The sequence below is a fragment of the Macrobrachium nipponense genome, chromosome 1, assembly GCF_015104395.2.
Source record: "Macrobrachium nipponense isolate FS-2020 chromosome 1, ASM1510439v2, whole genome shotgun sequence".
NCBI lineage: Eukaryota > Metazoa > Arthropoda > Malacostraca > Decapoda > Palaemonidae > Macrobrachium > Macrobrachium nipponense.
Genome location: NC_087200.1, coordinates 89,271,899 through 89,299,521, shown reverse-complemented (window position 1 = coordinate 89,299,521; position 27,623 = coordinate 89,271,899). Strand labels below are relative to the sequence as shown.

Sequence of the window (27,623 nt, the reverse complement as noted above, 5' to 3'; positions counted from 1 at the left end):
TCAGGTCACGTCCTAGCTGTAGCTCTCCAGGCAACGCAGACTCAGAGACAATATCAATGAAGTCTTCTGCCTGAACAGGTAAGAACCAAGGTTATTATATCCTACAACATCAGTTGTTTCTTATCTCTCCTTATTACTTCAGCTGTCTCTTACCCTCCACCAAGGGTGCCAATCAGCCTAAGTAATATATCTGGCAGGGAAGTTCATGTACAAAAATGATATTGTTAAACTACAATAAAGTTTTGTACATACTTACCTGGCAGATATAACGTCTAATGGCCCACCCAGCCTCCCCTCAGGAGACAGGTGAAAGAAAAAAAAAAAAAAATCTGGCTGGAGAGATAGATTGGTTCATACGCCCGCCACCCAGCGGCGGGTAAGGTAGACCACCTGACCTACCTGTCGCGTGTGCCGCGAGATTTGAAATTCTGTTGGAACGTCGGAGACTATAGCTAAGTATATATCTGCCAGGTAAGTATGTACAAAACTTTATTGTAGTTTAACAATATCATTTTTTTTTGAAATGCCATTGAGGTTGCGACAGCTCTTACCTCATGGGCTTTTACTTCCAAAAGTTTCAGATCACCATCTGGGCAGGACGCATGGGCCTCCCTGATGGTGCTTCTTGAAAAGAATGCCAGTGCATTTTTCGACATAGGAAAGTCGGGTCTCCTAACAGAGCACCATAGATTTTCTGAAGGACCCCGACAGTCTTTAGTCTTCTGCAAATAAAATTTGAGAGCCCTGACAGGACACAGGACTCTCTGGCTCTTGTCCGATGAACTCTGCTAACCCCTTGATTTCAAAGGTCTCCGGCCAGGGGTTAGATGGGTTTTCATTCTTCGCTAAGAAGTTAGGATTCAGGGAGCACACTGCATTGTGTCCTCTGAAGCCCACATATTTACTCATTGCTTGAATTTCACTAACCCTTTTCACCGTGCAGAGCGGGTTAGGAAAATCGCCTTTCTTGTAATGTCTTTCAACGAGGCAGCATGCAGAGGTTCAAACGGACCCGACATCAAGAACCTTAGAACTACGTCAAGGTTCCATGATGGGACCTTCGGTTGCGGTACTTTAGATGTTTCAAACGACCTCAAAAGATCGTGAAGGTCTTTATCATTTGTCAGGTCTAACCCTCTGTGACGGAAGATAGCTGACAGCATACTCTTATATCCTTTGATCGTGGGCACTGCAAGTCTGTCCACATTTCTCAAATGTAGGAGAAAATCAGCGATTTTGTTCACAGAGGTCGTGGAGGAGGAAATACCTTTCTTCCTACACCACTTCCTGAAGACAGCCCACTTTGATTGATAAACAGCTCGAGAGGAAGCTCTTCTCGCGTTGGCAATAGCCTCTGCCACTGGTCTTGAAAAACCTCTCGCTCTGGCCAACTTCTTGATAGTCTGAACACAGTCAGACTCAGAGCGGAGAGGTTTCCGTGGTACCTCTCGAAGTGGGGCTGTCTGAGAAGATCGACTCTCTCTGGCAGGGTTCTTGGGAAGTCTACTAGAAGAGACATGACCTCCGTGAACCAATCGCTTGAAGGCCAAAAGGGGGCTATTAGTCATTCTCGCTCCTGGCGACTCCGCAAACTTCCTTATTACCTCTCCTAACAGTTTGAACGGGGGAAAGGCGTAGACGTCCATCCCCGTCCAGTCCCATAGGATGGCATCTATCGCTATCGCTTCCGGGTCGAGAACCGGTGAGCAATAAATCGGAAGCCTCTTCGTTTTCGAGGTTGCGAAGAGGTCGACTAGCGGGCGTCCCCCATATCTTCCATAGTTTCTTTGGCAGACCTCTAGATGGAGGGTCCATTCTGTGGCAAGCATCTGATGTTGACGGCTTAAAAGATCCGCTCGGACATTTTGCTCTCCTGAAATGAACCTCGTTAGGATCACTGTATTCCGAGCTTTCGTCCATAGGAGGATGTCTCTTGCTACCTCGAACAGGGATCGAGAGTGTGTCCCCCCCCTGCTTCTTGATGTAAGCGAGAGCCGTGGTGTTGTCCGAGTTGATCTGGACAACTCTGCCCACCACTCGTTCTTCAAAGAATTGTAGAGCCAACCGAATAGCTTCCAACTCTTTTAAGTTTATGTGCCAGGACCTCTGTTCCCCTCTCCAGAGGCCTGACACTTCCTCTTTGCCTAGTGTTGCTCCCCAGTCCCCGCCATGGAGGCGTCTGAGAACAACACTTAGGTCGGGCTCAAAAGGTTGAGGGCAGTCCTTCCGAAAGCTTGACTGGATTTTGCCACCACTCAGATGATCCTTGACCGCTTGTGAAATCACCAATGTCGAGTCTAGGTCTTGCTTGTCCTTCAGTTTTCTGCTAGAAAAAAAACTGGAGTGGCCGAGGTGCAACCTCCCCCGGCAAACCTTCCCAGGGAAACAAACTTCTCCAGCGAAGAAATGGTTCCCAGCAGACTCATCCATTCCTTCGCCGAGCATGTTTCTTTCCCTAAGAAAGCTGACACTTTTCCTAAGCATTTCTGCTGACGTTCCTTTGATGGAAAAGCTTGAAAAGCCGCTGAATCCATCTGAATCCCCAGATACACGATGGATTGCGTGGGGATCAGATGGGACTTCTCGTAATTGACTATTAGGCCCATGGCCTTCGTCAGCTGCAATGTTGTTCGAAGGTCCTCCAGGCACCTTGACTCCGAAGACGATTTGATAAGCCAGTCGTCCAGGTAGAGCGAGAGACTTATCTTCGATAGATGAAGCCATTTTGCTATGTTCCGCATGAGGAAAGTGAATATCATCGGCGCCGTACTCAGACCAAAGCAAAGAGCCCTGAACTGGAAGACCTGCCCTTTTAAGACAAACCTCAGGAATTTCCTTGATTGAGGATGAATTGGGACATGGAAATAAGCGTCTTGGAGGTCCAATGACACCATCCAGTCTCCTGGTCTCAAAGCCCCTAGTACAGACTGAGACGTTTCCTTCCATCCATGAAACCTTTCCTTCCTCACAAAAAGTTCGGCCTGCTGACGTCTAGGACAGGCCTCCATCCCCCAGACTGCTTCGGAACCAGGAATAACCTGTTGTAGAAGCCTGGGGAATCTAACATTAGGACTTCTTCTATGGCTCTCTTCTCTAACATTTGGTCTAGAAGGTCGAGCAAAATCTGTTGCTTCTCCGGCTGGTATGAGGGCGACAGGCTTCGTGCTCAAAGGAGGAGGAGAGAGGAAAGGGATCTTGTATCCTCTCTCGATTACATCGAGGGACCAGGTGTCCGACCCTATCATCCTCCATTCATGAGCAAACAAGGTGAGTCTCACACCGACAGGTGCCTGAAGGGCAGAAATGTCAATTTTTCCTTTTTACTTGAAGAGGCCTTGCCTCTAGAGAGCCCCCTTCCTCTCGAAAAACCTCTAGAGGAAGGTGCTCCACGAAAGGGCTTAAATTTCTTCTTGGGGGCTTGCACAGTTGAAGTAGAAGCCTGGGGTGTAGGACGTCTGGAAGACTGTGTCAAGAGGTCCTGCGTTGCTTTCTCCTGCAGATTAACCGACAGATCCTTAATCATGGACTGCAGGAAAAGATGTGTAGAGAAGGGGGCGAACAATAATTCTGCCTTCTGCAGAGGAGACACCGATTTCACAGCAAAACTGCAGTACAGAGCTCTCTTTTATAGCAGTCCGGTCGAAATGGGATGCTAATTCATCAGAGCCATCCCTTACTGCTCTATCCATGCAAGCCAGCACGCTGGAAAGTTCTTCCAAAGAAATTGAGTCTTGACTTCTAGATTGTAAATCCAAGGCCCCCAAGCACCAATCCAAGAAGTTAAACACCTCTAGCATCTTAAATATTCCTTTGAGATGATGATCTGTTATTGACATAGTCCATGAAACCTTCGCTGATGATAGATAAGACCTCCTCGGAGCATCAACTAAGTTTGCGAAATTGCCTTGAGAAGAAGACGGCGCTTTCAATCCCGCTTCTTCTCCCGTCTCGTACCAGATTCCCGCTCTCCCGCTCAGTCTAGATGGAGGAAGAGCAAAGGAAGTCTTGCCTTTCGCCTTCCTTGAGTCCATCCAATCTTGAATTCTCTTAAACACCCTCTTCGCAGAGAGCGAAGTGGCCATTTTAACGAAGCCAGGAGCCTTCCTGGCCTTCGATGAGGCTAATTGTGAAGGGGGAGAGCAAGGAACCGGCGCCTGAAACTTATGCGGGAACAAGTTCTTAAGAAGGTGCGTTAACGTCTTTTAATCTGAAGCAGATGACGTTGTTGGCCCTTCATAGTCCGTAGCGCAAGAATCACTAGACGATTCTCTCTAGCAGCAGTGTCCTTCAAAGATCGCGATGTTATTAATCCTTGAGGCCCTGTTCGCAAGAGAGTGCCTGCGCCTGAAGAAGCGTTTGAAGTAACCATCCGTTGTTTCCCTGTTATCTTCGACACTTTAATATCTTGGGCTTGTGGAACATCCTGATGCTTCGGACTCAAAAATTCTTCCAAGGCGTCCTCCCGAGCGTCCTCCCGTGTAAGACGCCTAGCGTCCGGACAAGCGTCTGCCCGAGCGTCCTGGCGAGCGCTCCGATGCGTAAGACGCCGAGCGTCATGAGAAGTGTCTTCCCGAGCGTCCTGAAGAGTACTTCGATGCACAGAACGTTGAACACTATTTGACGCTTCTTCAAAAGCGTCCTGATCATCGACACGCAAAGCAGAACGTACAACTGAACCATGAACTTTCGTCGGGGATTTCTGAACGTTCTCAACCTTTTGACAAAGACGCCGGCTGCCTGTGCGACAACTCACATCTTTGTCAAATTCGTCTCTCCTAGACGCCCTCTCATACGGAACGCTTTCACGTTCTCGAATGAGTCGGCTACTAGAAGGTGACTCAAAGGCCGAAAAACGAGGAGAAGGAACCGGGGACTGCCTGGTCCTCTTAACAGGCAGCCACCGATCCTTCCTCCGCCGACCGGGTTCTGCCTCCCTCTTCGCAAAATAGGAAGCCAACTGCTTTTGCATATAAATATCATTCCCCTTGACGGAGAAAATTCTCGATCAGGAGAAGGACTAATAATGTGAGAGGAAGATGGGCGAGGGGATGCCCTCTCCTTCAACTTGGGAACAAATTTAGAGCGACTTGGACGCTCAAAAGAGTCCTCCCCGATGAAGTCTTCGTCCTTTTCTGCGGTGGAAAGGCTTCAAAATATTCAGGTAAAGGATCAAAAGGTTGATAAGAAGGACGTGAAGCGTCCTCTTCTCTAAAACCTCTCTTAAGAGGGCGACAAGGACGATGGCCGCCTGTGCGACGTCTTGCGCCCCTGCTGCTCTCCCAGTGAGAGGCCCTCCGAGAGTCCCAACCCCGGTGAGGGGAGGAAGCCTCGGAGGATGAGAAGCACTCTTTAAGGATCCGTGCTCGTGCACGATCCCTGGCAGTCTGGGACTCATCCCCAGATTCTGCCGAAGGGACGTCAGACCGGATATTAGTTCCCGTAACCCTCCTTCGGCTTTCGACTTGCCCTCTCCCTAAGTCCTAGGAGTCCAGCAGAGGTCTAGACTTGGAGGCATTATGGGACCGATCTGACGCCCCCTCCACAACACTGGATGCACTAACACTTTCATTGCACTTCGACACATTTGATTGTAGCGCGAGCACTTTTGATTCCAGGGCACGAATCGACTCCATAATCGTAGATAACACATTTCCTTCTGTAGACACTTCCTGATTGTCCGAAGGCAATACAACAGGATTAGGTTGGATTAAATCTACAGGGGAATTCAATGGAGATACAATCTTACCCTGACTTCTATTCACAGAAGCACTCCTAGAGGAAGACCTCCTGATTCTATCGCGCTCAAGCTTTCTCACATAAGAATCATATGCCTTCCACTCAACCTCTGTCAATTGCTCACACTCAATGCATCTATCATTCAACATACATACATGACCTCGACATTTCGAGCATACAGAATGAGGGTCTACCGAAGCTTTCGGTAACCTCACCTTACATTCTTGCACACCACACACCCTGAAACTAGCAGAGCTAGATCCAGACATCGTATTTAAAGAAAAGTCAAAGCCAAAATCCAAATCAAATCCACTATCGCGTATGCCAAGCCAACAATCCAAATCAAAAACCAAAAGTCAATCAGAATACTCAAGTTAGCAAAAAGAAGTTTCAAAATCCTAGGCGGAGGTCTGTAAACAGTTGTTTACCGACCGGCGACAGAGAAAAATCTGAATAGAAAATGGGAATGGTTCCTGATATCCGCCTCCCAGCGGCGGGAATGGGTACTAACCACCTGGCCGCCCACTGCGTGTGCCGGGAGTTTTGAAATTCTGTCGGACTTCGGAGAATACAGCTATATATATATCTGACAGGTAAGTTTCATGAACAAATGTAATGTTCGCAACAAAAGAGTTGACATTTTTTTCGGGAATCTGGTTACTTTTTCAACAAAATTTTTTCAAATGATTTATCATGAATACATGATACATTTATGAAATTCATAACCTTATTTTGGTGTTAACTTACCATTTAAATATCTAGCGCACTGGTGTCCTGAAAATTTGCTAGGTTTCCCCCACACACATCCTGATGGCCACCAGCCTTTACCATTGTTGTAAAGGAAACTGTGCTAGCAGCTATGTATACAAATTTTTTGCGAAATTAACACGGGAAATGGGCACTTTGTTTACACAAGTAACTGCAAACATGGAGGTGGTATCACTCTTCTACTTTTAAGGAGTTTTAAGCAAAACTGTCAGGAGCATTATGGCTGGCAAGTTAGTGCTGCTCACAGCTAAATCTTCCTTAACCTCTTTTTAATCGGAAATATTCAATTATTTTGTAATTTAGGAGAAAACACTTATTTTGATAGGAGCATAGAGGTCTAGATTCATTGTTTAGAGGGGACCGAACTCTCACTGATGCTGATGGCAGCGCATTTAAGTGCTTTTTCTGGAAGTGGTCGCAGCGAATGGAATGACTGTTGTGACCCGATTGTTTACCTTACTATTACTATACATCCTTTCATATCTTCCATCTTGGCCATCAACTCTCCCCAAATTATTTCTAGTGCAACTGCGAGGTTTTTTCTCCTGTTGTCTTTCAAACCTACCTACTCTGAATTTCCTTTCCTAAACACTTCCATTCCATTCCTATTTTGACTGCTCCTACATAAACTCCCTTTGCTCTGGGATACCTGGCTTGACATTTTGGTGGGGGTTCCTTGTCATGAAAGTTAGGAGGATGTGAGGCACACTCTTCCCTTATTTTTTCATTTTTTTCCGTCGTTGCTTTCAATGCACTACAGAAAGCTCTTGAAGAAGGCGTGGAGGGCAGCCCGTCATACAAGGAGGCTAGGAAGTCATTACATGGCTGTAGCCTAACATTTTCTGAGAGAGAATGGTGACTACTGCAGCCAATGGATGTAGCTGACTGTTTTTGTATTGAACATCTTGGTTCTGATTGATTGTGATTGTATGATCCTGCTTGTGCTTGTTTGATGCTTGGTTTTCCTGGATGTGCGGAAGGAAGGGTCTGCGTTTTGCTGAACTATTGACTGATACAGTTCCTGAGAGTCTGGTAAATTATGGTCCCTGCTGCTGCTATGCCCAGTGCCATCCTAGTCCTTGCTCGACTCAAGACAGCCATGGACCATCCATGGTCTGGTACCTTAGATTGGGTAGGAGAGTTGGCGTAGCTGGATCTGTTACTTGTTCTGGGCACTAAGGTAAAGTAGGAAATCATGTTTGGTCTCTCAACACTTTCAAATCATGACTTACTATCTTGCTCTAGGTTTCCCCTACTCCTAAACCTGACAATTATGGGAGGGAAAAGTGAAAATGGAGTAGCCTCACACCAACAGGAATAGTAATGTTATGTTAGCTCAGAACACACATGACATTGCAGCCATTCCTAGAGAACATTTTGGACAGTATAAAAAACAGGAAAAGGTGTCCATAGCATTTCCAGGGATTTATCTAATCTAACATAGGAATCTAGGATATATTCTGCCTACCTGGAGGTCATTCCACCTATGAGAAAAGTGGTAGTAGCTATGCCCTTTGGTAGTTTGCACCTTTCCTCTAGAAAACACCCCTCACCTACTTGATTGATTGCTTGCTTGAATTTTTTTCGGGTGTGATGTCTTTGCCGGGTAAGTTTGAGTTATGTGTTATTTAAATGTTTATCACAAACGAATAAAGGATCTTCACTGCTGATTATTGCTTAGCACTTCCCGAGGAGAAACCTGTCAGGATATCATCTAACATCTTATTTACTGTAATTTGGTGTCGTAAGAAATTGTCATGCTGTTTTTCTAGTCTTAATAATTCATAGTTTTCATTTACCCTTTGGCAATAGCATATACGTACATAGAACGTTATGGAATGAAGTTTCAAAAGTTAAGCTGAATGGTCCTTACCTGACTTATTTAGGAAAGAAATTTATTTGATTAAAATATTTCCTTCAGGGATTCCTTAAAACACCAGTATAACCTTCGCCAGTATTATTTGGAAGTTGCCATTGAAGATATTGCCAGTTTTGACGAGACCCTTGCAGATAAACTCAAGAAATCACCTACAGAACATATCCCTCTTGTAAGTATTTTTGTACTGTTACCTAATACATGGCAGATTTGTTTTTTGTTTTTCTGCTGTACAGCTTATCCTTTTTCTTACTAGTGTTTAGGACCATAAAGACTACTTTATTTTCAGTGAAAGTGTATAAGGTAATGTAGTATAATGGTGGATAGTTTGTTGTAGAGTATATTGGGAATTTTTTTCCTTATCTAGGTCCTGTTAAATTTCCACAAAATTTTGTTTAGTGGATAATATTCATGGTCTAATTTAATACAGTTGAAGTTTTTTAATTCATTTTTATATGTTTAGTTTGAAGAGGCAGCAAAGGAAGTGGCTGATGAAGTGACAGCACCACGACCTCTTGGTGAAGAAAATGTGGAGGACATCCAGATTCTGCTAACTTCTTCATCCCACCCAGTAGATGTCCGCAACCTCCAGGTTTGTTATTATTATTATTATTATTATTTTTATCATTACTTTCTTTCTTTTTTTTTTTTTTTTGCTCTATCACAGTCTTCCAATTCGACTGGGTGGTATTTTATAGTGTGGGGTTCCGGGTTGCATCCTGCCTCCTTAGGAGTCCATCACTTTCTTACTATGTCCCGTTTCTAGGATTCCACACTCCTCTGCATGAGTCCTGGAGCTACTTCAGCCTCTAGTTTTTCTAGATTCCTTTTTAGGGATCTGGGATTTTTGCCTAGTGCTCCTATGATTATGGGTACGATTTCCACTGGCATATCCCATATCCTTCTTATTTCTATTTTCAGATCTTGATACTTATCCATTTTTTCTCTCTCTTTCTCTTCTCTCTTTCTCTTCTCTCTTTCTCTTCAACTCTGGTGTCCCATGGTATTGCGACATCAATGAGTGATACTTTCTTCTTGATTTTGTCAATCAGCGTCACGTCTGGTCTATTTGCACATATCACCCTATCTGTTCTGATACCATAGTCCCAGAGGATCTTTGCCTGATCGTTTTCTATCACTCCTTCAGGTTGGTGTTCGTACCACTTATTACTGCAAGGTAGCTGATGTTTCTTGCACAGGCTCCAGTGGAGGGCTTTTGCCACTGAATCGTGCCTCTCTTTGTACTGGTTCTGTGCAAGTGCCGGACATTCGCTTGCTATGTGGTTTATGGTTTCATTTTTCGTATTGCACTTCCTACATATGGGAGAGATGTCATTTCTGTCTATCGTTCTTTGAACATGTCTGGTTCTTAGGGCCTGATCTTGTGCCGCTGTTATCATTCCTTCAGTTTCCTTCTTAGCTCTCCCCTCTGTAGCCATTGCCAATTGTCATCGCTGGCTAGTTCTTTAGTCTGTCTCATGAATTGCCGTGCATTGGTTTGTTGTGCTAGTCCTCTGTTCTGTTTGTCATTTTCCTGTCTGTATATTTGTGGGTCTTCGTCTACTTTTATTAGTCCTTCTTCCTATGCACTCTTTAGCCACTCGTCTTCACTGGTTTTTCAGATATTGCCCCCAGTGCTCTGTTCTCGATGTTGACGCATTCCTCTATGCTTAGTAGTCCTCTCCCTCCTTCCTTTCGTGTTATGTATAGTCTGTCCGTATTTGCTCTTGGGTGTAGTGCTTTGTGTATTATCATATGTTCCCTGGTTTTCTGATCTATGCTGCGGAGTTCTGCCTTCGTCCATTGCACTATTCCTGCGCTGTATCTGACTACTGGCACTGCCCATTTGTTTATAGCTTTTATCATATTTCCGGCGTTGAGTTTTGACTTGAGTATCGCCTTGAGTCTCTGCATATATTCTTTCCTGATCGTGTCCTTCATCTCTTGGTGTTTTATATCCCCTCCTTCCATTATTCCCAGGTATTTGTATCCTGTCTCATCTATGTGTTTGATGTTGCTCCCAGCTGGTAGCTTTATCCCTTCAGTTCTTGTTACTTTGCCCTTTTGTATGTTGACTAAGGCGCATTTTTCTATTCCAAACTCCATCCTGATGTCCCCAGATACAATCCTTACAGTCTGGATTAGGGTATCTATTTCCTTGAGCTCTTACCATACAGCTTGATGTCGTCCATGAACTTCAAGATGGTTAATTTCTGTTTGCCTCTTTTCTTGAGTTGGTACCCGGCATCCATCTTCTGTAGTACTTTTGTCATGGGAATCATGGCTACTACGAAGAGTAGTGGGGACAGTGAGTCGCCTTGGAAGATCCCTCTCCTGATATTAACCTCTGCTAGTCTTATTCCAGAGCTTGTAAGTATTGTATTCCAGTTTGCGCATTGGTATTTTTGAAGAAGCTGTTGGTGTTTTCCTCTGCCCCATATATTTTCAGGCATTCTATTAGCCATGTGTGTGGTATCATGTCGAAGGCTTTCTTATAGTCTATCCATGCCATGCTTAGGTTGGTTTTCCTTCTACTGTTCTTCATTACCATTTTGTCTATCAGGAGCGGGTCTTTTGTGCCCCTACACTTCCTTCTGCAGCCTTTCTGTTGGTGGGGGATGGTGTTTGTCTCCTCTAGGTAGTTGTATAGCCTTTCACTGATGATACCTGTTAGTAACTTCCACATTATTGGTAGGCAGGTGATAGGCCTGTAGTTACTGGTATATTTCCCTTACTCTTGTCTTTTTGTACTAAGGATGTCCTTCCTGTGGTCATCCATTTGGGTGCATGGTGATTTGAGATACAATGCTGGAGTTGTTCTGCTATTCGTGGGTGTAGGGCCTTGAAGTTTTTTGAGCCAGTATCCATGGACTTCATCGGGACCTGGGGCTTTCCAGTTGGGCATTTTCTTTAGTTGGTGTCTGACTGTGTCTGTTGTGATCTCTGTGAATCTTTGTTTTATTCTCCCTGTTTCTTCTTCCTTGACTTCCTGGAGCCATGTTGTATGATTGTTGTGTTACCGGATTGCTCCATATGTTTTCCCAGAGTCTCTACTTGTTTGGCTTCAGGAATTTCTTGGTGGTTGTTTTTCCCTCTTAGTTGGCTGTATAGTCTATTCTGGTTAGTTCCGAATAGTTTGTTCTGTTGATATCCCTTATTCCTGTTCATGTACCGTTGGATCTTATGTGCTTTGGCCTTAAGCCTCTGTTTTACATCTTCTATTGTGTTGTTTAGTCCCCTCTCTTGTACTTTGTATTTCTCGTTGAGTTCCTCCCTTGTTTTCTTGCTTCTTAGCCTTTTTTCTGCCATCTCTTTCAGTTTACTCAAGTCAGATCTCATCACCATTATTTGCTTTTACAGGGGCCTTCTCCAAGGAGGTTGCTGTTTGGTTTCTGTTGGGGTTGGTTGGTGCTGGTGGTGTTTGGTGGTCGTATCCCCATCAGTTCTGCTACTAATCTTGCTCCTGCATATGCCAAGTTATTTGTTTCTGTGATACTGGTGGTGTGTATTATGCCCATTATTTCATTGACCTCACTTGTTTTCTCTTAATTTCTTGGTGTTGTAGGCTTTCATGGAGGGGATCTTTGTTCTTTCTGTATCTGGTTTCCATCCATTGTCTAATCTTTTCTACCCATCCCATTCCGTCCTCTCTGTTACTTCGTCGGTGTTTCTTCGTGAGTCTTTGTTTGATACCTCATCCTCCCTGTCGTCTTCTGTGGCATAGTCTCAGTTCGTCTTCGTCTTAATTCGTTGTCGTGTGACATTTCCCTTTCCAGTTCTTCTCTTTCTGTTGGGGAGAGCCAGTTCTTTTTATTTATGTTTCTTACTTGGGTGTTATTCCTCTCATTCCAGATGTTGACCAAGCTGCTTCTATATCCTCTCTCTGTCGGGTTGCTTCTGATGTAGCATCTCCATATTTCCTTATTTTCTTCTCTTGTCCATTTCTTCCTTTGGTTTATTATTATTATTATTATTATTATTATTATTATTATTATTATTATTATTATTATTATTATTATTATTATTTTTTTTTTTTTTTTTTTTTTTTTTTTTTTTTTTTTTTTTTTTTTTTTTTATCACAGTCCTCCAATTCGACTGGGTGTTATTTATAGTGTGGGGTTCCGGGTTGCATCCTGCCTCCTTAGGAGTCCATCCACTCTTCTTACTATGTGTGCCGTTTCTAGGATCACACTCTTCTGCATGAGTCCTGGAGCTACTTCAGCCTCTAGTTTTTCTAGATTCCTTTTCAGGGATCTTGGGATTGTGCCTAGTGCTCCTATGATTATGGGTACGATTTCCACTGGCATATCCCATATCCTTCTTATTTCTATTTTCAGATCTTGGATTTACTTATCAATTTTTCCCTCTCTTTCTCTTCAACTCTGGTGTCCCATGGTATTGCGACATCAATGAGTGATACTTTCTTCTTGACCTTGTCAATCAACGTCACGTCTGGTCTGTTTGCACGTATCCCCCTATCCGTTCTGATACCATAGTCCCAGAGGATCTTTGCCTGATCGTTTTTCTATCACTCCTTCAGGTTGGTGCTCGTACCACTTATTACTGCAAGGTAGCTGATGTTTCTTGCACAGGCTCCAGTGGAGGGCTTTTGCTACTGAATCATGCCTCTTTTTGTACTGGTTCTGTGCAAGTGCCGGGCATTCACTTGCTATGTGGTTTATGGTTTCACTTTTCGTATTGCACTTCCTACATATGGGAGAGATGTTATTTCCGTCTATCGTACTTTGAACGTATCTGGTTCTTAGGGCTTGATCTTGTGCCGCTGTTATCATTCCTTCAGTTTCCTTCTTTAGCTCTCCCCTCTGTAGCCATTACCAATTGTCATCGCTGGCTAGTTCTTTAGTCTGTCTCATGTATTGTCCGTGCATTGGTTTGTTGTGCCAGTCCTCTTATTATTATTATTATTTATTATTATTATTATTATTATTATTGTGCCACATGATAGCCAAATGCCTGTTGCTGCTCGTAATTATTCCCTCACCTTTTGTTCATTTGAGAAGTTCAGGTTAAACATGGACTAGTGCAGTTTGTGGTCATTGTATTATTTGGCTTTGAAGAAAAGTTTCAAATGGTTAAAAGCATGCCATAGTAAAGTGTTGAAATTTGTTGTTAAGGAATACTTGGGACTTTGTTAGATTGCCAAATAATTTGATTGACATAAATTTTGTTACATTATAGACTACTATCATTGAGAGTTAAAAGCAGTGCCTATAGCATTCAACATACTTATTGCTATATAGTAATTTGATTGTCAAAAACAAAATCAAATAGAATGTTCTTGTGGTTTGCCCTTAGTCAGAAGAAGTTAGCCGATTGGTGAAAGTTGCTGGCATAGTTGTTGCTGCATCAGGAGTGAAGGCCAAGGCGCAGACATTAATGGTCCAGTGTCGTTCTTGCCAAGCCACCATATCTAATATCCAAGTGAAGCCTGGTCTTGAAGGCTATCAGCTACCAAGGAAATGTAACACGTAAGATAGATGATGTACAGTTTTTCAGTTGCTTTATAGGGAGTTATGATGTTGAAAGAATATTACATAAATGATTACTATTGTTAATCAGTTTTGTCACCCAACAGTCAGTAATATAGGTTACTTTTGTTAATCAGCTTGTCACCCAACAGTCCGTAATATATGTTACTTTTGTTAATCAGCTTTGTCACCAAACAGTGTAATATAGGTAGAGGGTTTGGTTTTTTGTTCAAGATAATTGTGCACTGTTCTTGATTATAAAACTTTTGCGTCAATGTAAGTAAATTTTAATCATAAGCCTGCCTGTAATACTCTTCCAAAGTTAATATATCTGTATTTCTCTAGGAAGTTAGGGAAAGATCTGGTAAAGCATTTTGACAGGAATTCTGGGAAATGTCTGGTGAAGTCTTTCATAGAGGGATTTTCAGTTAAAGTATTTTGATTCTTAAACTTCTGTTGCAGTGAACAAGCTGGAAGACCAAAATGCCCTCTGGATCCATTTTTCATTGTGCCAGACAAGTGTGCTTGTGTTGATTATCAGGTTCTCAAACTGCAAGAAGTACCAGAAAATTTGCCACAAGGTGAAATGCCTCGTCATCTACAGTTATATATTGATAGGTGAGTATTGTTTATGATTTTATACTTAGGTTTATTATTATAATGAGTTTTTCAGCGCACAAAACGACTTAAGTCCTAAAATTCTCCCCTAAAAATTGAGGGGTCATTTATACTACCATTCTAAAAATCAAGCCTTGAATTTTAAGTTATGTTTATCGGTAAGCTAAGCTCGACCTCTGTGCAATAACCACTGACATACGTGAAAAGATTCACTTTATGAAAAACTGATAAAGGTAATAAAACCATTTTTGCCTTATATATTATTGGCATATCTATAAAAAATAGCCTATTTGAGGAATAATTCTATATCAGTAAAATCAACTTTTATCCATATAAACCCAGCTGAGAAAATGCAAACAGCGAGTTGTCATGGTATGAACTTGTGTGTGTATATAAGGCTTTATAAAATGCTTAGCTTTTTAGAATTATGTGCTAAACAGTGATACCATATTTGTATCCGAATGTTGTCCAGATAACTGCCACCTAGGATAACAACCATATTGCATACTGGAATGTAGTGTGCAAAGAAATTGCTTACCATTATAAAAAAAAACATGAAGTTTTTCTGAAATAGACTCGAGCATATAAAACTTGAAAAATTAATAATTTTAAAGATTTTTATAACAAGGAAACTTAATTGTTCAGAGTACATAATTCTAAAGATGTATAATTACCCATTGAATAAAGTCTTTACTTCTTTCTCAAACTATCGAATGTACGTTCAAAACTGTCAAAATATCTTTCAGTGATCTAAGTTGAGTTTAACTTGACATTACTCCCATTCATGGCCTTCATTAAAAGTCTACTGTCTAGATTAACTGCATCTTAATGGTTAACCCTTTAGCGACGATTGGATGTATTAAACGTTGACAAAAATTCTGTCGGGTGCCGATTGGACGTATGTTACGTCGACGGAAAAAAGTTTTTTTAAAAATTCGCGGAAAAATAGTTATAGGCATACTAGGCGTAAAACTTTTGAATCACGCGCCTTGGGGGATGCTGGGAGCTCACGGATCAAGGCGTTGTTTTGTTTACAATCGTTACCGATGCGCGCAAGCGCGAATTTCTTTCTTCTCGCACTAAAAAGCATCAGCAACACATCTCAGAAATTATTTCGTCACTGACATAATTTTTGCACCATTTTATATTAGCTGTTACATAGAGTATTATATATGAAAATGTGTGCAATTTCATGTAGAATACATAAAAAAACAACTCATGGTTGTAGCTTTTATCATTTTTGAGTCAACTTTGACTACCGAAATGGTCGAAAAACGCAATTGTAAGCTAAAACTCTTATATTCTAGTAATATCTAATTATTTACCTTTATTTTGCAACAAATTGGAAGTCTCTAGCACAATATTTCAATTTATGGTGAATTTATGAAATTAAAAAAAAAAACATTTTCCTTATGTCCGCACGGTAACTCTTCCGAAAAAATCATACATGCGATTGTCGTAATGTTTGCACCATTTTAAATTAGCTGTTACATAAAGTTTTATATATGGAAATGTGTGCAATTTCATGTAGAATGCAACTAAAAATAACCCATGGTTGTAGCTTTTATCAGTTTTGAAATATTTTCATATAACAATAAGTGCTAAAATATCAACCTTTGGTCAACTTTGACGCGACCAAAATGGTAAAAAAATAAAAAAACACATTTTAAGCTAAAACTCTTACATTCTAGTAATATTCAATCATTTACCTTTATTTTGCAACAAATTGGAAGTCTCTAGCACAATATTTTGATTTATGGTGAATTTATGGGAAAAAAAAAATTTTTTTTCCCCCTTACGTCGCGCGTTAACTCTTCCGAAAAAAATCATAAATTTTTTCGTCCGATTGTTGTAATGTTTGCACCATTTTAAATTAGCTGTTACATGAAGTTTTATATACGAAAATGTATGAAATTTCATGTAGAATACAACAAAAACAACAACCATGGTTGTAGCTTTTACCAGTTTTGAAATATTTTCATATAAATAACGATAAGTGCCAAAATTTCAACCTTCGGTCAACTTTGACTTGACCGAAATGATAAAAAAACGCAATTGTAAGCTAAAACTATTACATTCTAGTAATATTCAACCATTTACCTTTATTTTGCAACAAATTGGAAGTCTAGCATAATATTTCGATTTATGGTGAATTTATGAAATAAACTTTTTCCTTACGATGACTACAAAAAAATCATAAATTTTTTAGTCGTGATTGTCGTAATGTTTGCACCATTTTAAATTAGCCGTTACATAAAGTTTTTATATATGAAAATGTGCGCAATTTCATGTAGAATACAACGAAAAACAACCCATGGTTGTAGCTTTTATCAGTTTTGAAATGTTTTCATATAAATAACGATAAATAGAAAAAATTCGTCCTTCAGTCAACTTTAACTCGACCGAAATGGTCAAAAACTGCAATTGTAAATTCCAACACTTACAGTCTAGTAATATTCAATCAATTACCTTCATTTTGCAAGAAACGGGAAGTCTCTAGCACATTATTTCGATTTATGGTGAATTTTTGAAAACAGCTTTTTTTTTACGTCCGCACGTTACGAATTCATGCATCATTTTGTGATATTTTCTCTTTGTTGCCTTGATCGTTTTACAATGTGTTATATACCAAAATGATTGCAATTTAGTGTATAATACAAAAAAAAAAGAAATTAACTTGTTAACTTTAACCATTTTGCTCACAGCGCGATTTGTATACAATTATATATACAAAAAAATTTTCATGCTGTCATATATCCCAATATTTATATATAATAATGTTATTTTTTTTCATTTCTGATGGTTGCATACTGAACTTCAGGCAATGACAAAAAAGGAGCCAAAAATTAACTCTTAATCTTTAAAACTAAGTGTGCTGTGATTTAAAAAAAAAAAAAAATTCTGCTTCGGTGCTCACTTGCGAACGCCGCCGGCATAAGTGAGATGATTTTTAAAATACCGCTTCGGCATTAAAGGGTTAATATCTAATTAAGCACCAAGCATTGTCAAGTAGTATTATACAAATGTGAACCCCATTGACAAAAACTGCAAAGCCAAAGTAGAATTATGCTAAGAAGTATTAGTGAAATTCATGGAAACCACGATCCCGATATTAACTGACAAATGCTTTATTTCTGCAAGTGAAATTAGGGAGAATGCTACAAATTCTTGAGGTTACCCAAAAATCATCTCTTGGGTAATTGAGAACATATCTGGAGTATGAGAATTTTTAATCCATTTACCATATGTATTAGGGATACAGTAAGAAGGTACAGGCATGTTGGAAATGCTCCGCATCTTTTTCCAAACAACTTACGAGATGATTATTCCCGATGAATATAAAACTGTCTCTTCCGATTAGGATTTCCTGCTTTACGATGGTGGACCAGCTAATTAGTGTTTTAATAGTGTTCTACAGCAACAAACCTCAAATTCCTTGATAGCTCAACTGATTGGTTTTGTGATAGAACATTTAAAGCATCGCTATTTCTTTTCCACCAACTTTATAAAGATTAATATCTAGTAATTAGAATGCCATGAGGTTCTCAGCATTAGTGCTGCCCTGGTCTAGTGCATTTTTTAGCATTCACGCTGGTCTCTTCTAATCTGATTGCCTAGTTTTATTCTTCATTGACAGAAATGGGAAGTAAAAGTTCTGATTTTTAGGCAGTTTATCATTAATTAAGAATAATTGTTCAAGGGTTATGTTTTTTTTACAGGGCATTATGTGACCGTGTTGTTCCTGGTAATCGTGTAACAGTACTTGGCATTTACTCTATCAAGAAAATTGGAAAACCAAAGGTAGGCCTCCCTGTTATTATAAATGAAGATTATTAATTTGAGAATGAAAGTTTATCCATGTACTTTTAGGTGTATTTATTAGCTGATAAAATTGTGTCATATCATAATTGTGGTGATTTTATTTTGCTGTAAATTTCATTAAATATTACTGACTGAATTAGTTGTAAGTTAATGATTCCTTGATTACACCATTGGATCATTTTGCCTCTCTTCTGACAGCAAAGGAACATTCGTGACAAAGTGACAGTTGGTATCAGAGCTCCATATTTGAGAGTGGTTGGTATTCAGATTGATCAGGAAGGCCATGGTTATTCCTCTGGCGTTAGCATCACATCTTCTGAGGAAGAAGAGTTCCGTCGTCTGGCTCAGTCAGAAAACGTATACGAGAGGATTGCTCGAAGTATAGCTCCAAGTATTTTTGGTTCGGAGGATATAAAAAAATCTGTGGCCTCCCTTTTGTTTGGTGGTTCCCGCAAACGTTTGCCTGATGGATTGACTCGTAGAGGTGACATTAATGTACTTCTGTTGGGTGATCCTGGTACTGCAAAATCACAGCTGTTGAAGTTCGTTGAACGTGTTGCACCCATTGCCGTGTACACCTCAGGAAAAGGTTCATCTGCTGCTGGTCTCACTGCTTCAGTAATGAGAGATCCTGCTACTGTAAGTTTTATTTTTTCTTCTTGTGGATATGCATAGTTTTGCAGGCATTTAAAATTGAGCAGTTTTTTTCTTATTGGAAATTTTGAAATGCATTTTTAATATCCTTAAATATTTTGACTATTTTCTATTTTTTTCAGCGCAATTTTGTAATGGAAGGTGGAGCAATGGTGTTGGCTGATGGTGGTGTTGTATGCATTGATGAGTTCGACAAAATGCGAGAAGATGATAGAGTAGCCATCCATGAAGCCATGGAACAACAAACCATTAGTATAGCCAAAGCAGGTATTACAACAACATTGAACTCAAGGTGCTCTGTGATGGCTGCAGCTAACTCTGTCTTTGGCCGATGGGATGATACAAAGGGCGAAGAAAATATTGATTTTATGCCTACCATCCTGTCCCGATTTGACATGATCTTCATTGTTAAGGATGAGCATGATGAAACAAGAGACACGGTAGCCTAATTTTTTGTAGGGGTGGGGCTGGTAAAAATTGTGCATGATAGTTTTTTTTTTTTTATAATAACATGTCTCATACTTCAAAGATTGCCCCTTTTTTTCTAAAATCTCTTGATTATTTTACATAAAATGTCTCATACTTTAAAGATTGCCCCTTTTTTTCTAAAAGCTCTTTTGATTATTACAGACATTGGCAAAGCATGTCATGAATGTTCATCTCAATGCACTCAAAACTGCAGAGGAAACTCCGGAAGGTGAACTGTCGCTCAAGTTTTTGAAGAAATACATTAGCTATTGTAGAAGGTAATTTTTTAAAGTTGAGCAGGTGGCATTAGTTTTTGGCATTTTCAGATGTAAACTGACTTCGTTTTTGTTACAAAACAATTTTAGAATGGTGTACAGTTTTCACATTTCTAAATGTTTATTATTAGTTTTATCTTGAGGATTTTAGTTTGTGTTTGTTCTCTGTTAAGATTTGTGTTTAATTAGATTATTAATGTTACCAGTTTTGTTTTCTTGTATATGGGTTTAGTTAATGGGAAAAAGATATACTCAAGAAAACGTTATTTTGTGACTGCAGCCACAAAAATACCTGTATTTTGAAAATATAGCAAAATAGCATATTAACCTTAGGTGCAGTAGTCAATTTAGTTTTGTTGGTAGCTAGTGTGTTAGGTAATATGTATGTTTACGTTAATAGTGTACCTTTTAAAGGGGAATCACACAGGTTTTTCACTTTTTGCAATATATATGAGGGATGTGAATAGATTTAACTTTAAATTGGAGAGTCTTTTTACTCACTTTTGCAGTGTGTCACTTTTATTTTGTTTTTGTTGTGCATATAGTAAAACGGGATTAATATAATTATATTAATCAGTAAGTATAATATATTACAAGTTTACGCAAGGTTGCAGTGAGAGACAAGGTATAAGTTCAAGTATCTTGTATGTGTTATTTTGAATCGCTTAAGGATTTTGAAAGTTTTCCTGTCTTACCAAGTGAATAACGGTGTTGTTGTACATCTCTAATAAGCACTGAGTGCACACACACAAATATTTGGATGGAATTTTCATTAGATTTCATGTGGACATAGCAAAATACAATTACAAAACTGACAATTTGCTCAGCATATAATCAGGTATCAAATGCTTGTAAACTTTCACGTGCATTGTATATGGTACTTCGTTTTTTATCCTCATCATTATGCTTGCATGTATTATTGCATTGATATCTGTATTCAATAGCTTGTAAGACCCTCTTCATATATTGTCATTATTGTAACCAAAACAGAAAAGGGGATAGTCACAAAATGTCTATGGCCAGATTGGTAAGTTCAGAACTTTTCATGTTACCTTTGAGCAATCTAAATTTTTGAAAGAGATTTGACATAAATTTGTATTACGTATACTCCTTATTGGTTAATGATTTTGCTTTGCAAAATTTCCCATTTAAGAAAATGGTTTAAGATCCAAGATGCAAATATCGTGTTTATATGTATGTAAGATAGCTGGCGATAGCAAATGTCCTTCTGAGACTAATGCTGTCTGAAAGTGCCAATTAGAGAATTCAGTAGTTTTAAATTTCATTCTATTAAAATCTTATACGTATTTGATATAAATTTTTCTATACAGTACAATAAAATTACTTGTACTATTAGTTCCAAGTGAGCATTGAAATGGACAGTATGAAGGATTAAAACTGTCGCCTGTCATCAGGGTTTTATAAATAAAAATTGGTAGTAGAAACTTGTTATTTATTGTTAACAGAGAGATATATTTGTCCTTAAAAGAAAGGATGTTTTGTCTTCAAAAATAAATTTTATTAGGCCTACAAATAAAAACTTTCCTCTATTAAGGTGAGCATGATATTCACTCGGTTAAAAACATGGCATAATTTTATTACTTATTCATTTATACAATTGTAGCACTGTGGAAACATCAAAAGATTGCAGAAAAAACACACCTGTACTCTGGTAGCATGGCCAGGCTGCTATCATACTGTTTGGGGATTCATTGTACTGTAATATTGAGAATTTTATATCTCTTCTTCTTCTTCTTCCCAGCTTTTTCCCATTTTTATATGGGGTCGCCGTTTCGGATGAGCCGTTTCCATCTATTTCTATCTTGCGCTTCTGCCTCATCAATTCCCTTCTCATGTAAATCTCCTCTCACACAGTCCTTCCATCTCTTTCTTGGTCTCCCTCTCTTTCTTCTTCCTTGCACCTCCACTCCCATAGTATGTCTCCCAGCGTGGTCCTCATCTCTCCTCAACAGGTGTCCATACCATCTCAGCCTCCCCTCCTGCACTTTCTTTGATACTTCCACCACCTTAGTTGACCCCCTTATGTAGTCATTTCTGATCCTATTCCACTCTTGTTACCCCAGACATCCACCTAAGCATTCTCATTTCTGCCACATCCATCTTCTTCTGCTCTGCTTTTCTCATGCTTGCTGTTTCCGTACCATACAGCATTGCTGTTCTTACCACCGTCTTGTGAAATTTTCCTTTTAACCTAAGCGGCACTCTTTTGTCACAAAGAACTCCCGAGGCCGCTCTCCAGTTGTTCCAGCCTGCCTGTACCCGATGTTTTACTTCTTCTTCCATACTTCCTCCAGCGTTAACAAAAGATCCCAAATACTTAAAACTTATCAACTCTCCTTATTTGCTCTCCACCAAGCTGAATACTTTCTCTATCATCCCCCTCAGTGGTGGTACACATATATTCTGTCTTGGATCTACTTATTCTCATTCCTCTGTCCTCCAGTACTTGTCTCCATCTTTCCAATTTCACTTCCAGATCTTCCCTGCTCTCTGCACACAGAACAATATCATCCGCATACAATATGTTCCATGGTACTGTCTCCCTTACTTCCTGTATTATAACATCCATCACTATGTTAAAGATAATGGCTCAGAGCCGACCCCTGGTGTAATCCTACTCTCACCTCAAAACCTTCTGTCTCCCCAACACTGCTCCTCACTCTGGTAAATACATTCCGGTACATCTCTTGTATCAATCGCACATACTTCTCTGGCACCATCTTCTCCCTCAGGCTCCTCCATACCTCTTGTCTCGGGACTCTGTCATAAGCCTTTTCAAGGTCAATGAATACCATATGTAGGTCCCTTTGTCTTTCCCCGAATTTCTCCATTATTTGATTCAGACAAAATATACCATCTGTTGTTCCCCTTCCCTTCATAAATCCCATCTGCTCTTTACCTATTTGTACTTCTTCTCTCAGTCTAGCATCTATCATCCTTTCCAGTATCTTCAAAGTGTGGGACATCAATTTAATGCCCCTATAATTACCACACTCTTGGACATCGCCTTTCCCTTTAAAAATTGGGATCAATATACTCCCACGCCACTCATTTGGTATCTTTTCCTGTTCAAGGATCTTTATCATAAGATCGTACAGTATATCCACTCCTTCATCTCCTAATGCTTTCCATGCCTCCACCGGGATCATGTCTGGTCCGGTTGCCTTCCCATTCTTCATCTTCTTCAGTGCATTTAGTACCTCTTGCCTAGAAAAACCTCATTACCATGCCAATGTTCACTTGCCCATCCTCTCTTATTAGTCTATTATTTTCTTCATTTAACAACTGTTCGAAATATTCTTTCCATCTCTTCACAATGTCTTCCTCCTTTCTAAGCACTACACCCTCTTGATTCTTTATTTGTTTGATGTGTGTTATATCTTTGGTGCTCTTATTTCTAGCCTTTGATAGCTTCATCATCTTCTTTAATCCTTCCTTTGTCCCCAGCTCATTATACACATCATCATACGACTTTGCTTTAGCTTGGGCTACCACCTTTTTCACCACCTTGTTTTTCTCTCTGTACCTATTTCTGTCTTCCACTGACTGTGACTCTTCCCATCTTTTCTTTGCTCCTTCTTATCTTTTACTACTTTCTCAATGTCTTCATCCCACCACCAACTATCCTTTTCTTCCCATATGATACCAGATGTCTCTCCTAGCAGCTCCTTTCCATGCCTTCTTATTACTGCTGCATTTCGTGCCCACCATTCTTGAACATCTTCAATCCCTATATCAATATCCTCCAAAACCCTCCTCTTAAACTCTCTCTTCTTATCCCCTTCCTTCTGTAATTCGTACCATTTAATTTTCCTTATCCCTTTAGCTTTGGTTTTTCTTTCCCTTTTCAACTTCAAGTCCATACATAGCAGCCTGTGTTGGGGGGCTACATGGTCGCCTGGAATAACTTTGCAGTTCTTGACCTCCACCAGATTTATCCTTTTATACAAGAAATAGTCTATCTGGGAGAATCTTCCCCCACTCCTATATGTTATTAGGTGTTCCCTTTTCTTCTCAAAAAATGTGTTTACTATTGCCATGTCGAATGACACAGCAAAGTCCACTACACTCTCTCCTTCTGGGTTTCTCTCCCAATTCCATGGCCCCCATGCACCCGCCCAATCGCCTCATTTTCACTTCCGACATGGCCATTCAAATCTGCCCCAACTATCACCCTCTCATGCTCTTCCAGTTCTTGCATTATTCCATCCATGTCTCTCCAGAAATTTCCCTTCTCTTCTTCTGTGCAACCAACTTGTGGTGCATATGCGCTTATAATATTCAGAATCTCTCCTCCATAACATATCTTCAATCTGATGATACGGTCATTCTTTCTATGCACTTCTATTACCGAGTTCTTTAGTTCACTAGACAGTACTATGCCAACTCCATTTCTACCTGTTTATTTGCTCCACTATAATATAGCTTATATCCATCTCCCAACTCTTTAGCTTTATTTCCCTTCCACATGGTACATGTATTTAACATTTTTAATTGTATTTTACCATACCTTTCTGCTTAACTTATACAATAAGAACTTTTGTTTCTGTAGCCGCTGTGGACCAAGACTGTCGGAGAGTGCTGGAGAAAAGTTGAAGAACAGATATGTTTTGATGAGAGGAGGAACTCGTGAAGCTGAAAATCAAAGTGATAAGCGAATGGCAATTCCCATAACAGTCAGGTAATACTTAATGGTAGTTCAGTTTTGGAGTTTTGTTGTTGTTTTCGATGCATGTTGATATTAATGGTTTGCTCTTCATTCTGTTACCTAAACTGGGAAAGGACCAAGTGGCAATAACAATAGAAAATACTTCTGATTTTTTATTTATTCCTTCCAATGTGCCATGAGCATCTTGGCAACCAATAATTTATTGTATTATGACCTCTAGTCTGCTCCTACTTAAGTTGGTCAATTTAAGCAACCTTGTAGAGGGTTAGCATTATGTGGTGCAGTGTAGGTGTTATGGTTCCTTGCAGCATCCCTTCGTCCTTTAGCTGCAACCCCCTTTCGTTTCTTTTACTATATTTTCTTTCATATTCTCTTTCTTCCATCTTACTTTCCACCCTCTCCTAATAATTGTTTCCTAGTGCAACTGCCAGGTTTTCCTTCTGTTACACCTTTCAAACCTTTTACAGTCAATTTTCGTTTTAACGCTGAATGACCTCATAGGTTCCAGTGCTTAGCCTTTGGCCTAATTTCTGTATTAAAATCAGTTCAATACATATAAGGAAAGATGAGATATTTTTTAGACATCTTAATTAGTTCATCCTTGTTAGTTTTTAACATCGGTATTTTTGTTGCAGTTAGTTTTTAGATTATTATCCCTTTCCATAAATGCCCTTCTGTAGATATTCTAAGCCAAAGATGATGTGACTACTATTATCCATGTCAGAACAATTAATCCATTTCTCAGGGATTTTAGGAAACTAGAAGAGGTTTGTTCTTTATTTTGGATTTTGGCTTGGACATTTCACAAAACATGGACTGCATTCTTTCCATTTTGGCTCCCACAAGTTGATTTTGAGACAAACTTTACCCAGTGATAGTGAGGTGGCATTCTTTGTCATGGTACCAAAAAATGCTTTCTTTGTGAACACAGTTGTGTCATGACATGCAAATAGAAGGCAGACTGCAGCATCATGCTGTATGGTTCTCATGCTAAGTGATTGTCTTCTTAATGCAGGATTCTTTGGTTGCTAGTGGAAGAATTACCCTTTTTTTGTAGTTTTGGGGTCTTGGCTGTACTTTTGATTTTGGTTACATTTGAATTATTCTTAACAGTTTGATCCAGAAGGTTTTGAATGTACCTCATTGAAATTGTTTCTCCTCAAATGGCCCATATGCAAGTAATTTTTGGCACTGAGGCTTGCCTCCACTGCAGTCCCTTTCATGCTCTGTTTTTTAGGATAAACACTTTTATGGAAAATTAGATGTGCCTTGTAATATATTGTAAGAGTAATTTCTTGGAAATTTCAATATTCCTTATATTACAGACAGTTGGAGGCCATTGTTCGTATCTCAGAGTCGTTAGCTAAAATGAGATTGGAACCATTTGCTACAGAACGAGATGTTGACGAAGCTTTAAGACTTTTCCAGGTTTCCACCCTTGATGCAGCAATGTCTGGATCTCTTACAGGTTGGTATATTTTTTGCCTGGTGTATTTGCTTATTAAAGTCATGTTTTCAACCAATCCAGCAGCCTTGTAGAATCAGATATGTAAAATATGTGTAGTGCATTTATCAGTATTTTTATGAATGGGAAAATTTCCAATTTTGTGTTGTGGCAAAGATCATAATGTATAAATTCAGAAGGAAAATGTGTTTTACTTCTCTCTATTTGATGAATATTGTCCAAGTTGAAATGGCAATCTCTGCCCTTGATAGCATACAATTTTTGTATGAAATACAATTAAATAATGATCTACAGACTAATTGGTTTACAATTGCAGGAGTTGAGGGATTCACAACAGAAGAGGATCAAGAAGTTTTGTCCCGCATAGAAAAGCAGTTGAAGAGAAGATTTGCCATTGGGTCCCAGGTCTCAGAACATGCTATTGTCCAAGATTTTCTTAGACAGGTGATAATTTCTGCCTTTTTCATTTATTTGAATGCTTCATTTTATTCTTTGAAATTACCCAATTAATTTTATAATTAAGAAAGTTCTCTCCACTGTTAACTTTCTGCACTGTTAGAGTATCAACTTCCTTTTATTTATGAAATAGGCAGTACGTAGGTTCTTCTTGGTATCAGTCACCGCCAACTGTATTGCTTCCTGGTTTCATACTAGTTATCCACATTTTATAACTTGTTCCAATTCTTACTCTTCAATTAAGAGCATCTTTCAGGCCAGCACTTTTTGTATGCTTAAAATGATTCCACCAAGAACCTGAAGTACTGTAGTGTGCCATGAAAGACACACTTCTATACATTATCTCTTGTTGGGTAATTTTTAAATATAAGCTTAATCGATGAAATTAGTGTAATATATTTTTAAAATTTGATTGAATGACTTAACATTAAATGCATTTATCCCCAGAAATATCCTGAAAAGGCCATCTACAAAGTCTTACACTTTATGATTCGGCGAGGAGAAGTTCAGCACAGATTGCAAAGGAAAATGCTGTATCGTATCAAGTAGACTATAGTTGATAGCTTGTATTCTGTATTTACTTTCCTAGTTTCATTTTAATTAGACTTGGTATGCTAATCAGTGAGTGACTGGTCAGAAAAATAATCAAGTATTAAGCGTAATTTGTCATATTTTTCTTGCTCTTTTTATATTTACACCATCTTAGTGCAGAATTGACAAAAAAAAATCTGGCTGATTAGTATATTAACAAAATTTTGTTTGCATGCATATAAGGTCGGTAACATTTCTACTCATGTAAAAAAAATTATAAATATATACTTTTAATTAGATTAGTTTCGTTTGTATTAAAAGTTGAATTTCTGGGAACTGAAATCTGTTGTACAATAACTGAAAAGTTTTTTTTTTATTTTTTTAGTGAGAAATAGTTCATGTAATATCAAGTAATGGTGTCTAATAATATTTTTCATATGTAATGTAAGGATTTGATATGGTTTCATGAACATCTTTGAACTGATGACTACAAAGTCTTGTTTCACTAGAGAACATTGTTAGATGATGTAGTTAACTAATCTGTGATTACTCTAATTTTGAAGTCTTTATAAAAATAAAAAAGAATTGTTTATATAAGAAATTTTTGTAGAAAATTGTATCATTAACCAATGGTTTGTAGATCAGTTTAGATGTATTGGTTTAGCATTAGAGTATCTTTAGTATGGGATGTATGTTTTTGACCTGACATAATTATCTCAAGATCCATAAAATTAACCTTTGCATGACATAAAGTACTGCAATGGAAACTGGTCCA

At 39.3% G+C, this 27,623-nt stretch overlaps 1 protein-coding gene across 1 annotated transcript; it reads left to right on the top strand.

Annotated features, from left to right (window-relative positions):
* The first annotated feature begins 8,849 nt into the window (after positions 1 to 8,849).
* LOC135219447 (DNA replication licensing factor mcm5-like) lies at positions 8,850 to 27,398 on the top strand. The gene is made up of 11 exons (XM_064256238.1): positions 8,850 to 8,972; positions 13,697 to 13,869; positions 14,332 to 14,487; positions 18,207 to 18,288; positions 18,508 to 18,948; positions 19,086 to 19,403; positions 19,594 to 19,709; positions 24,280 to 24,408; positions 25,722 to 25,864; positions 26,178 to 26,305; positions 26,765 to 27,398. Exons 2-11 carry the CDS (start codon positions 13,778 to 13,780, stop codon positions 26,864 to 26,866), a joined length of 1,707 nt encoding a protein of 568 aa, XP_064112308.1. The 5' UTR covers positions 8,850 to 8,972; positions 13,697 to 13,777; the 3' UTR covers positions 26,867 to 27,398.
* Positions 27,399 to 27,623: the final 225 nt, after the last annotated feature.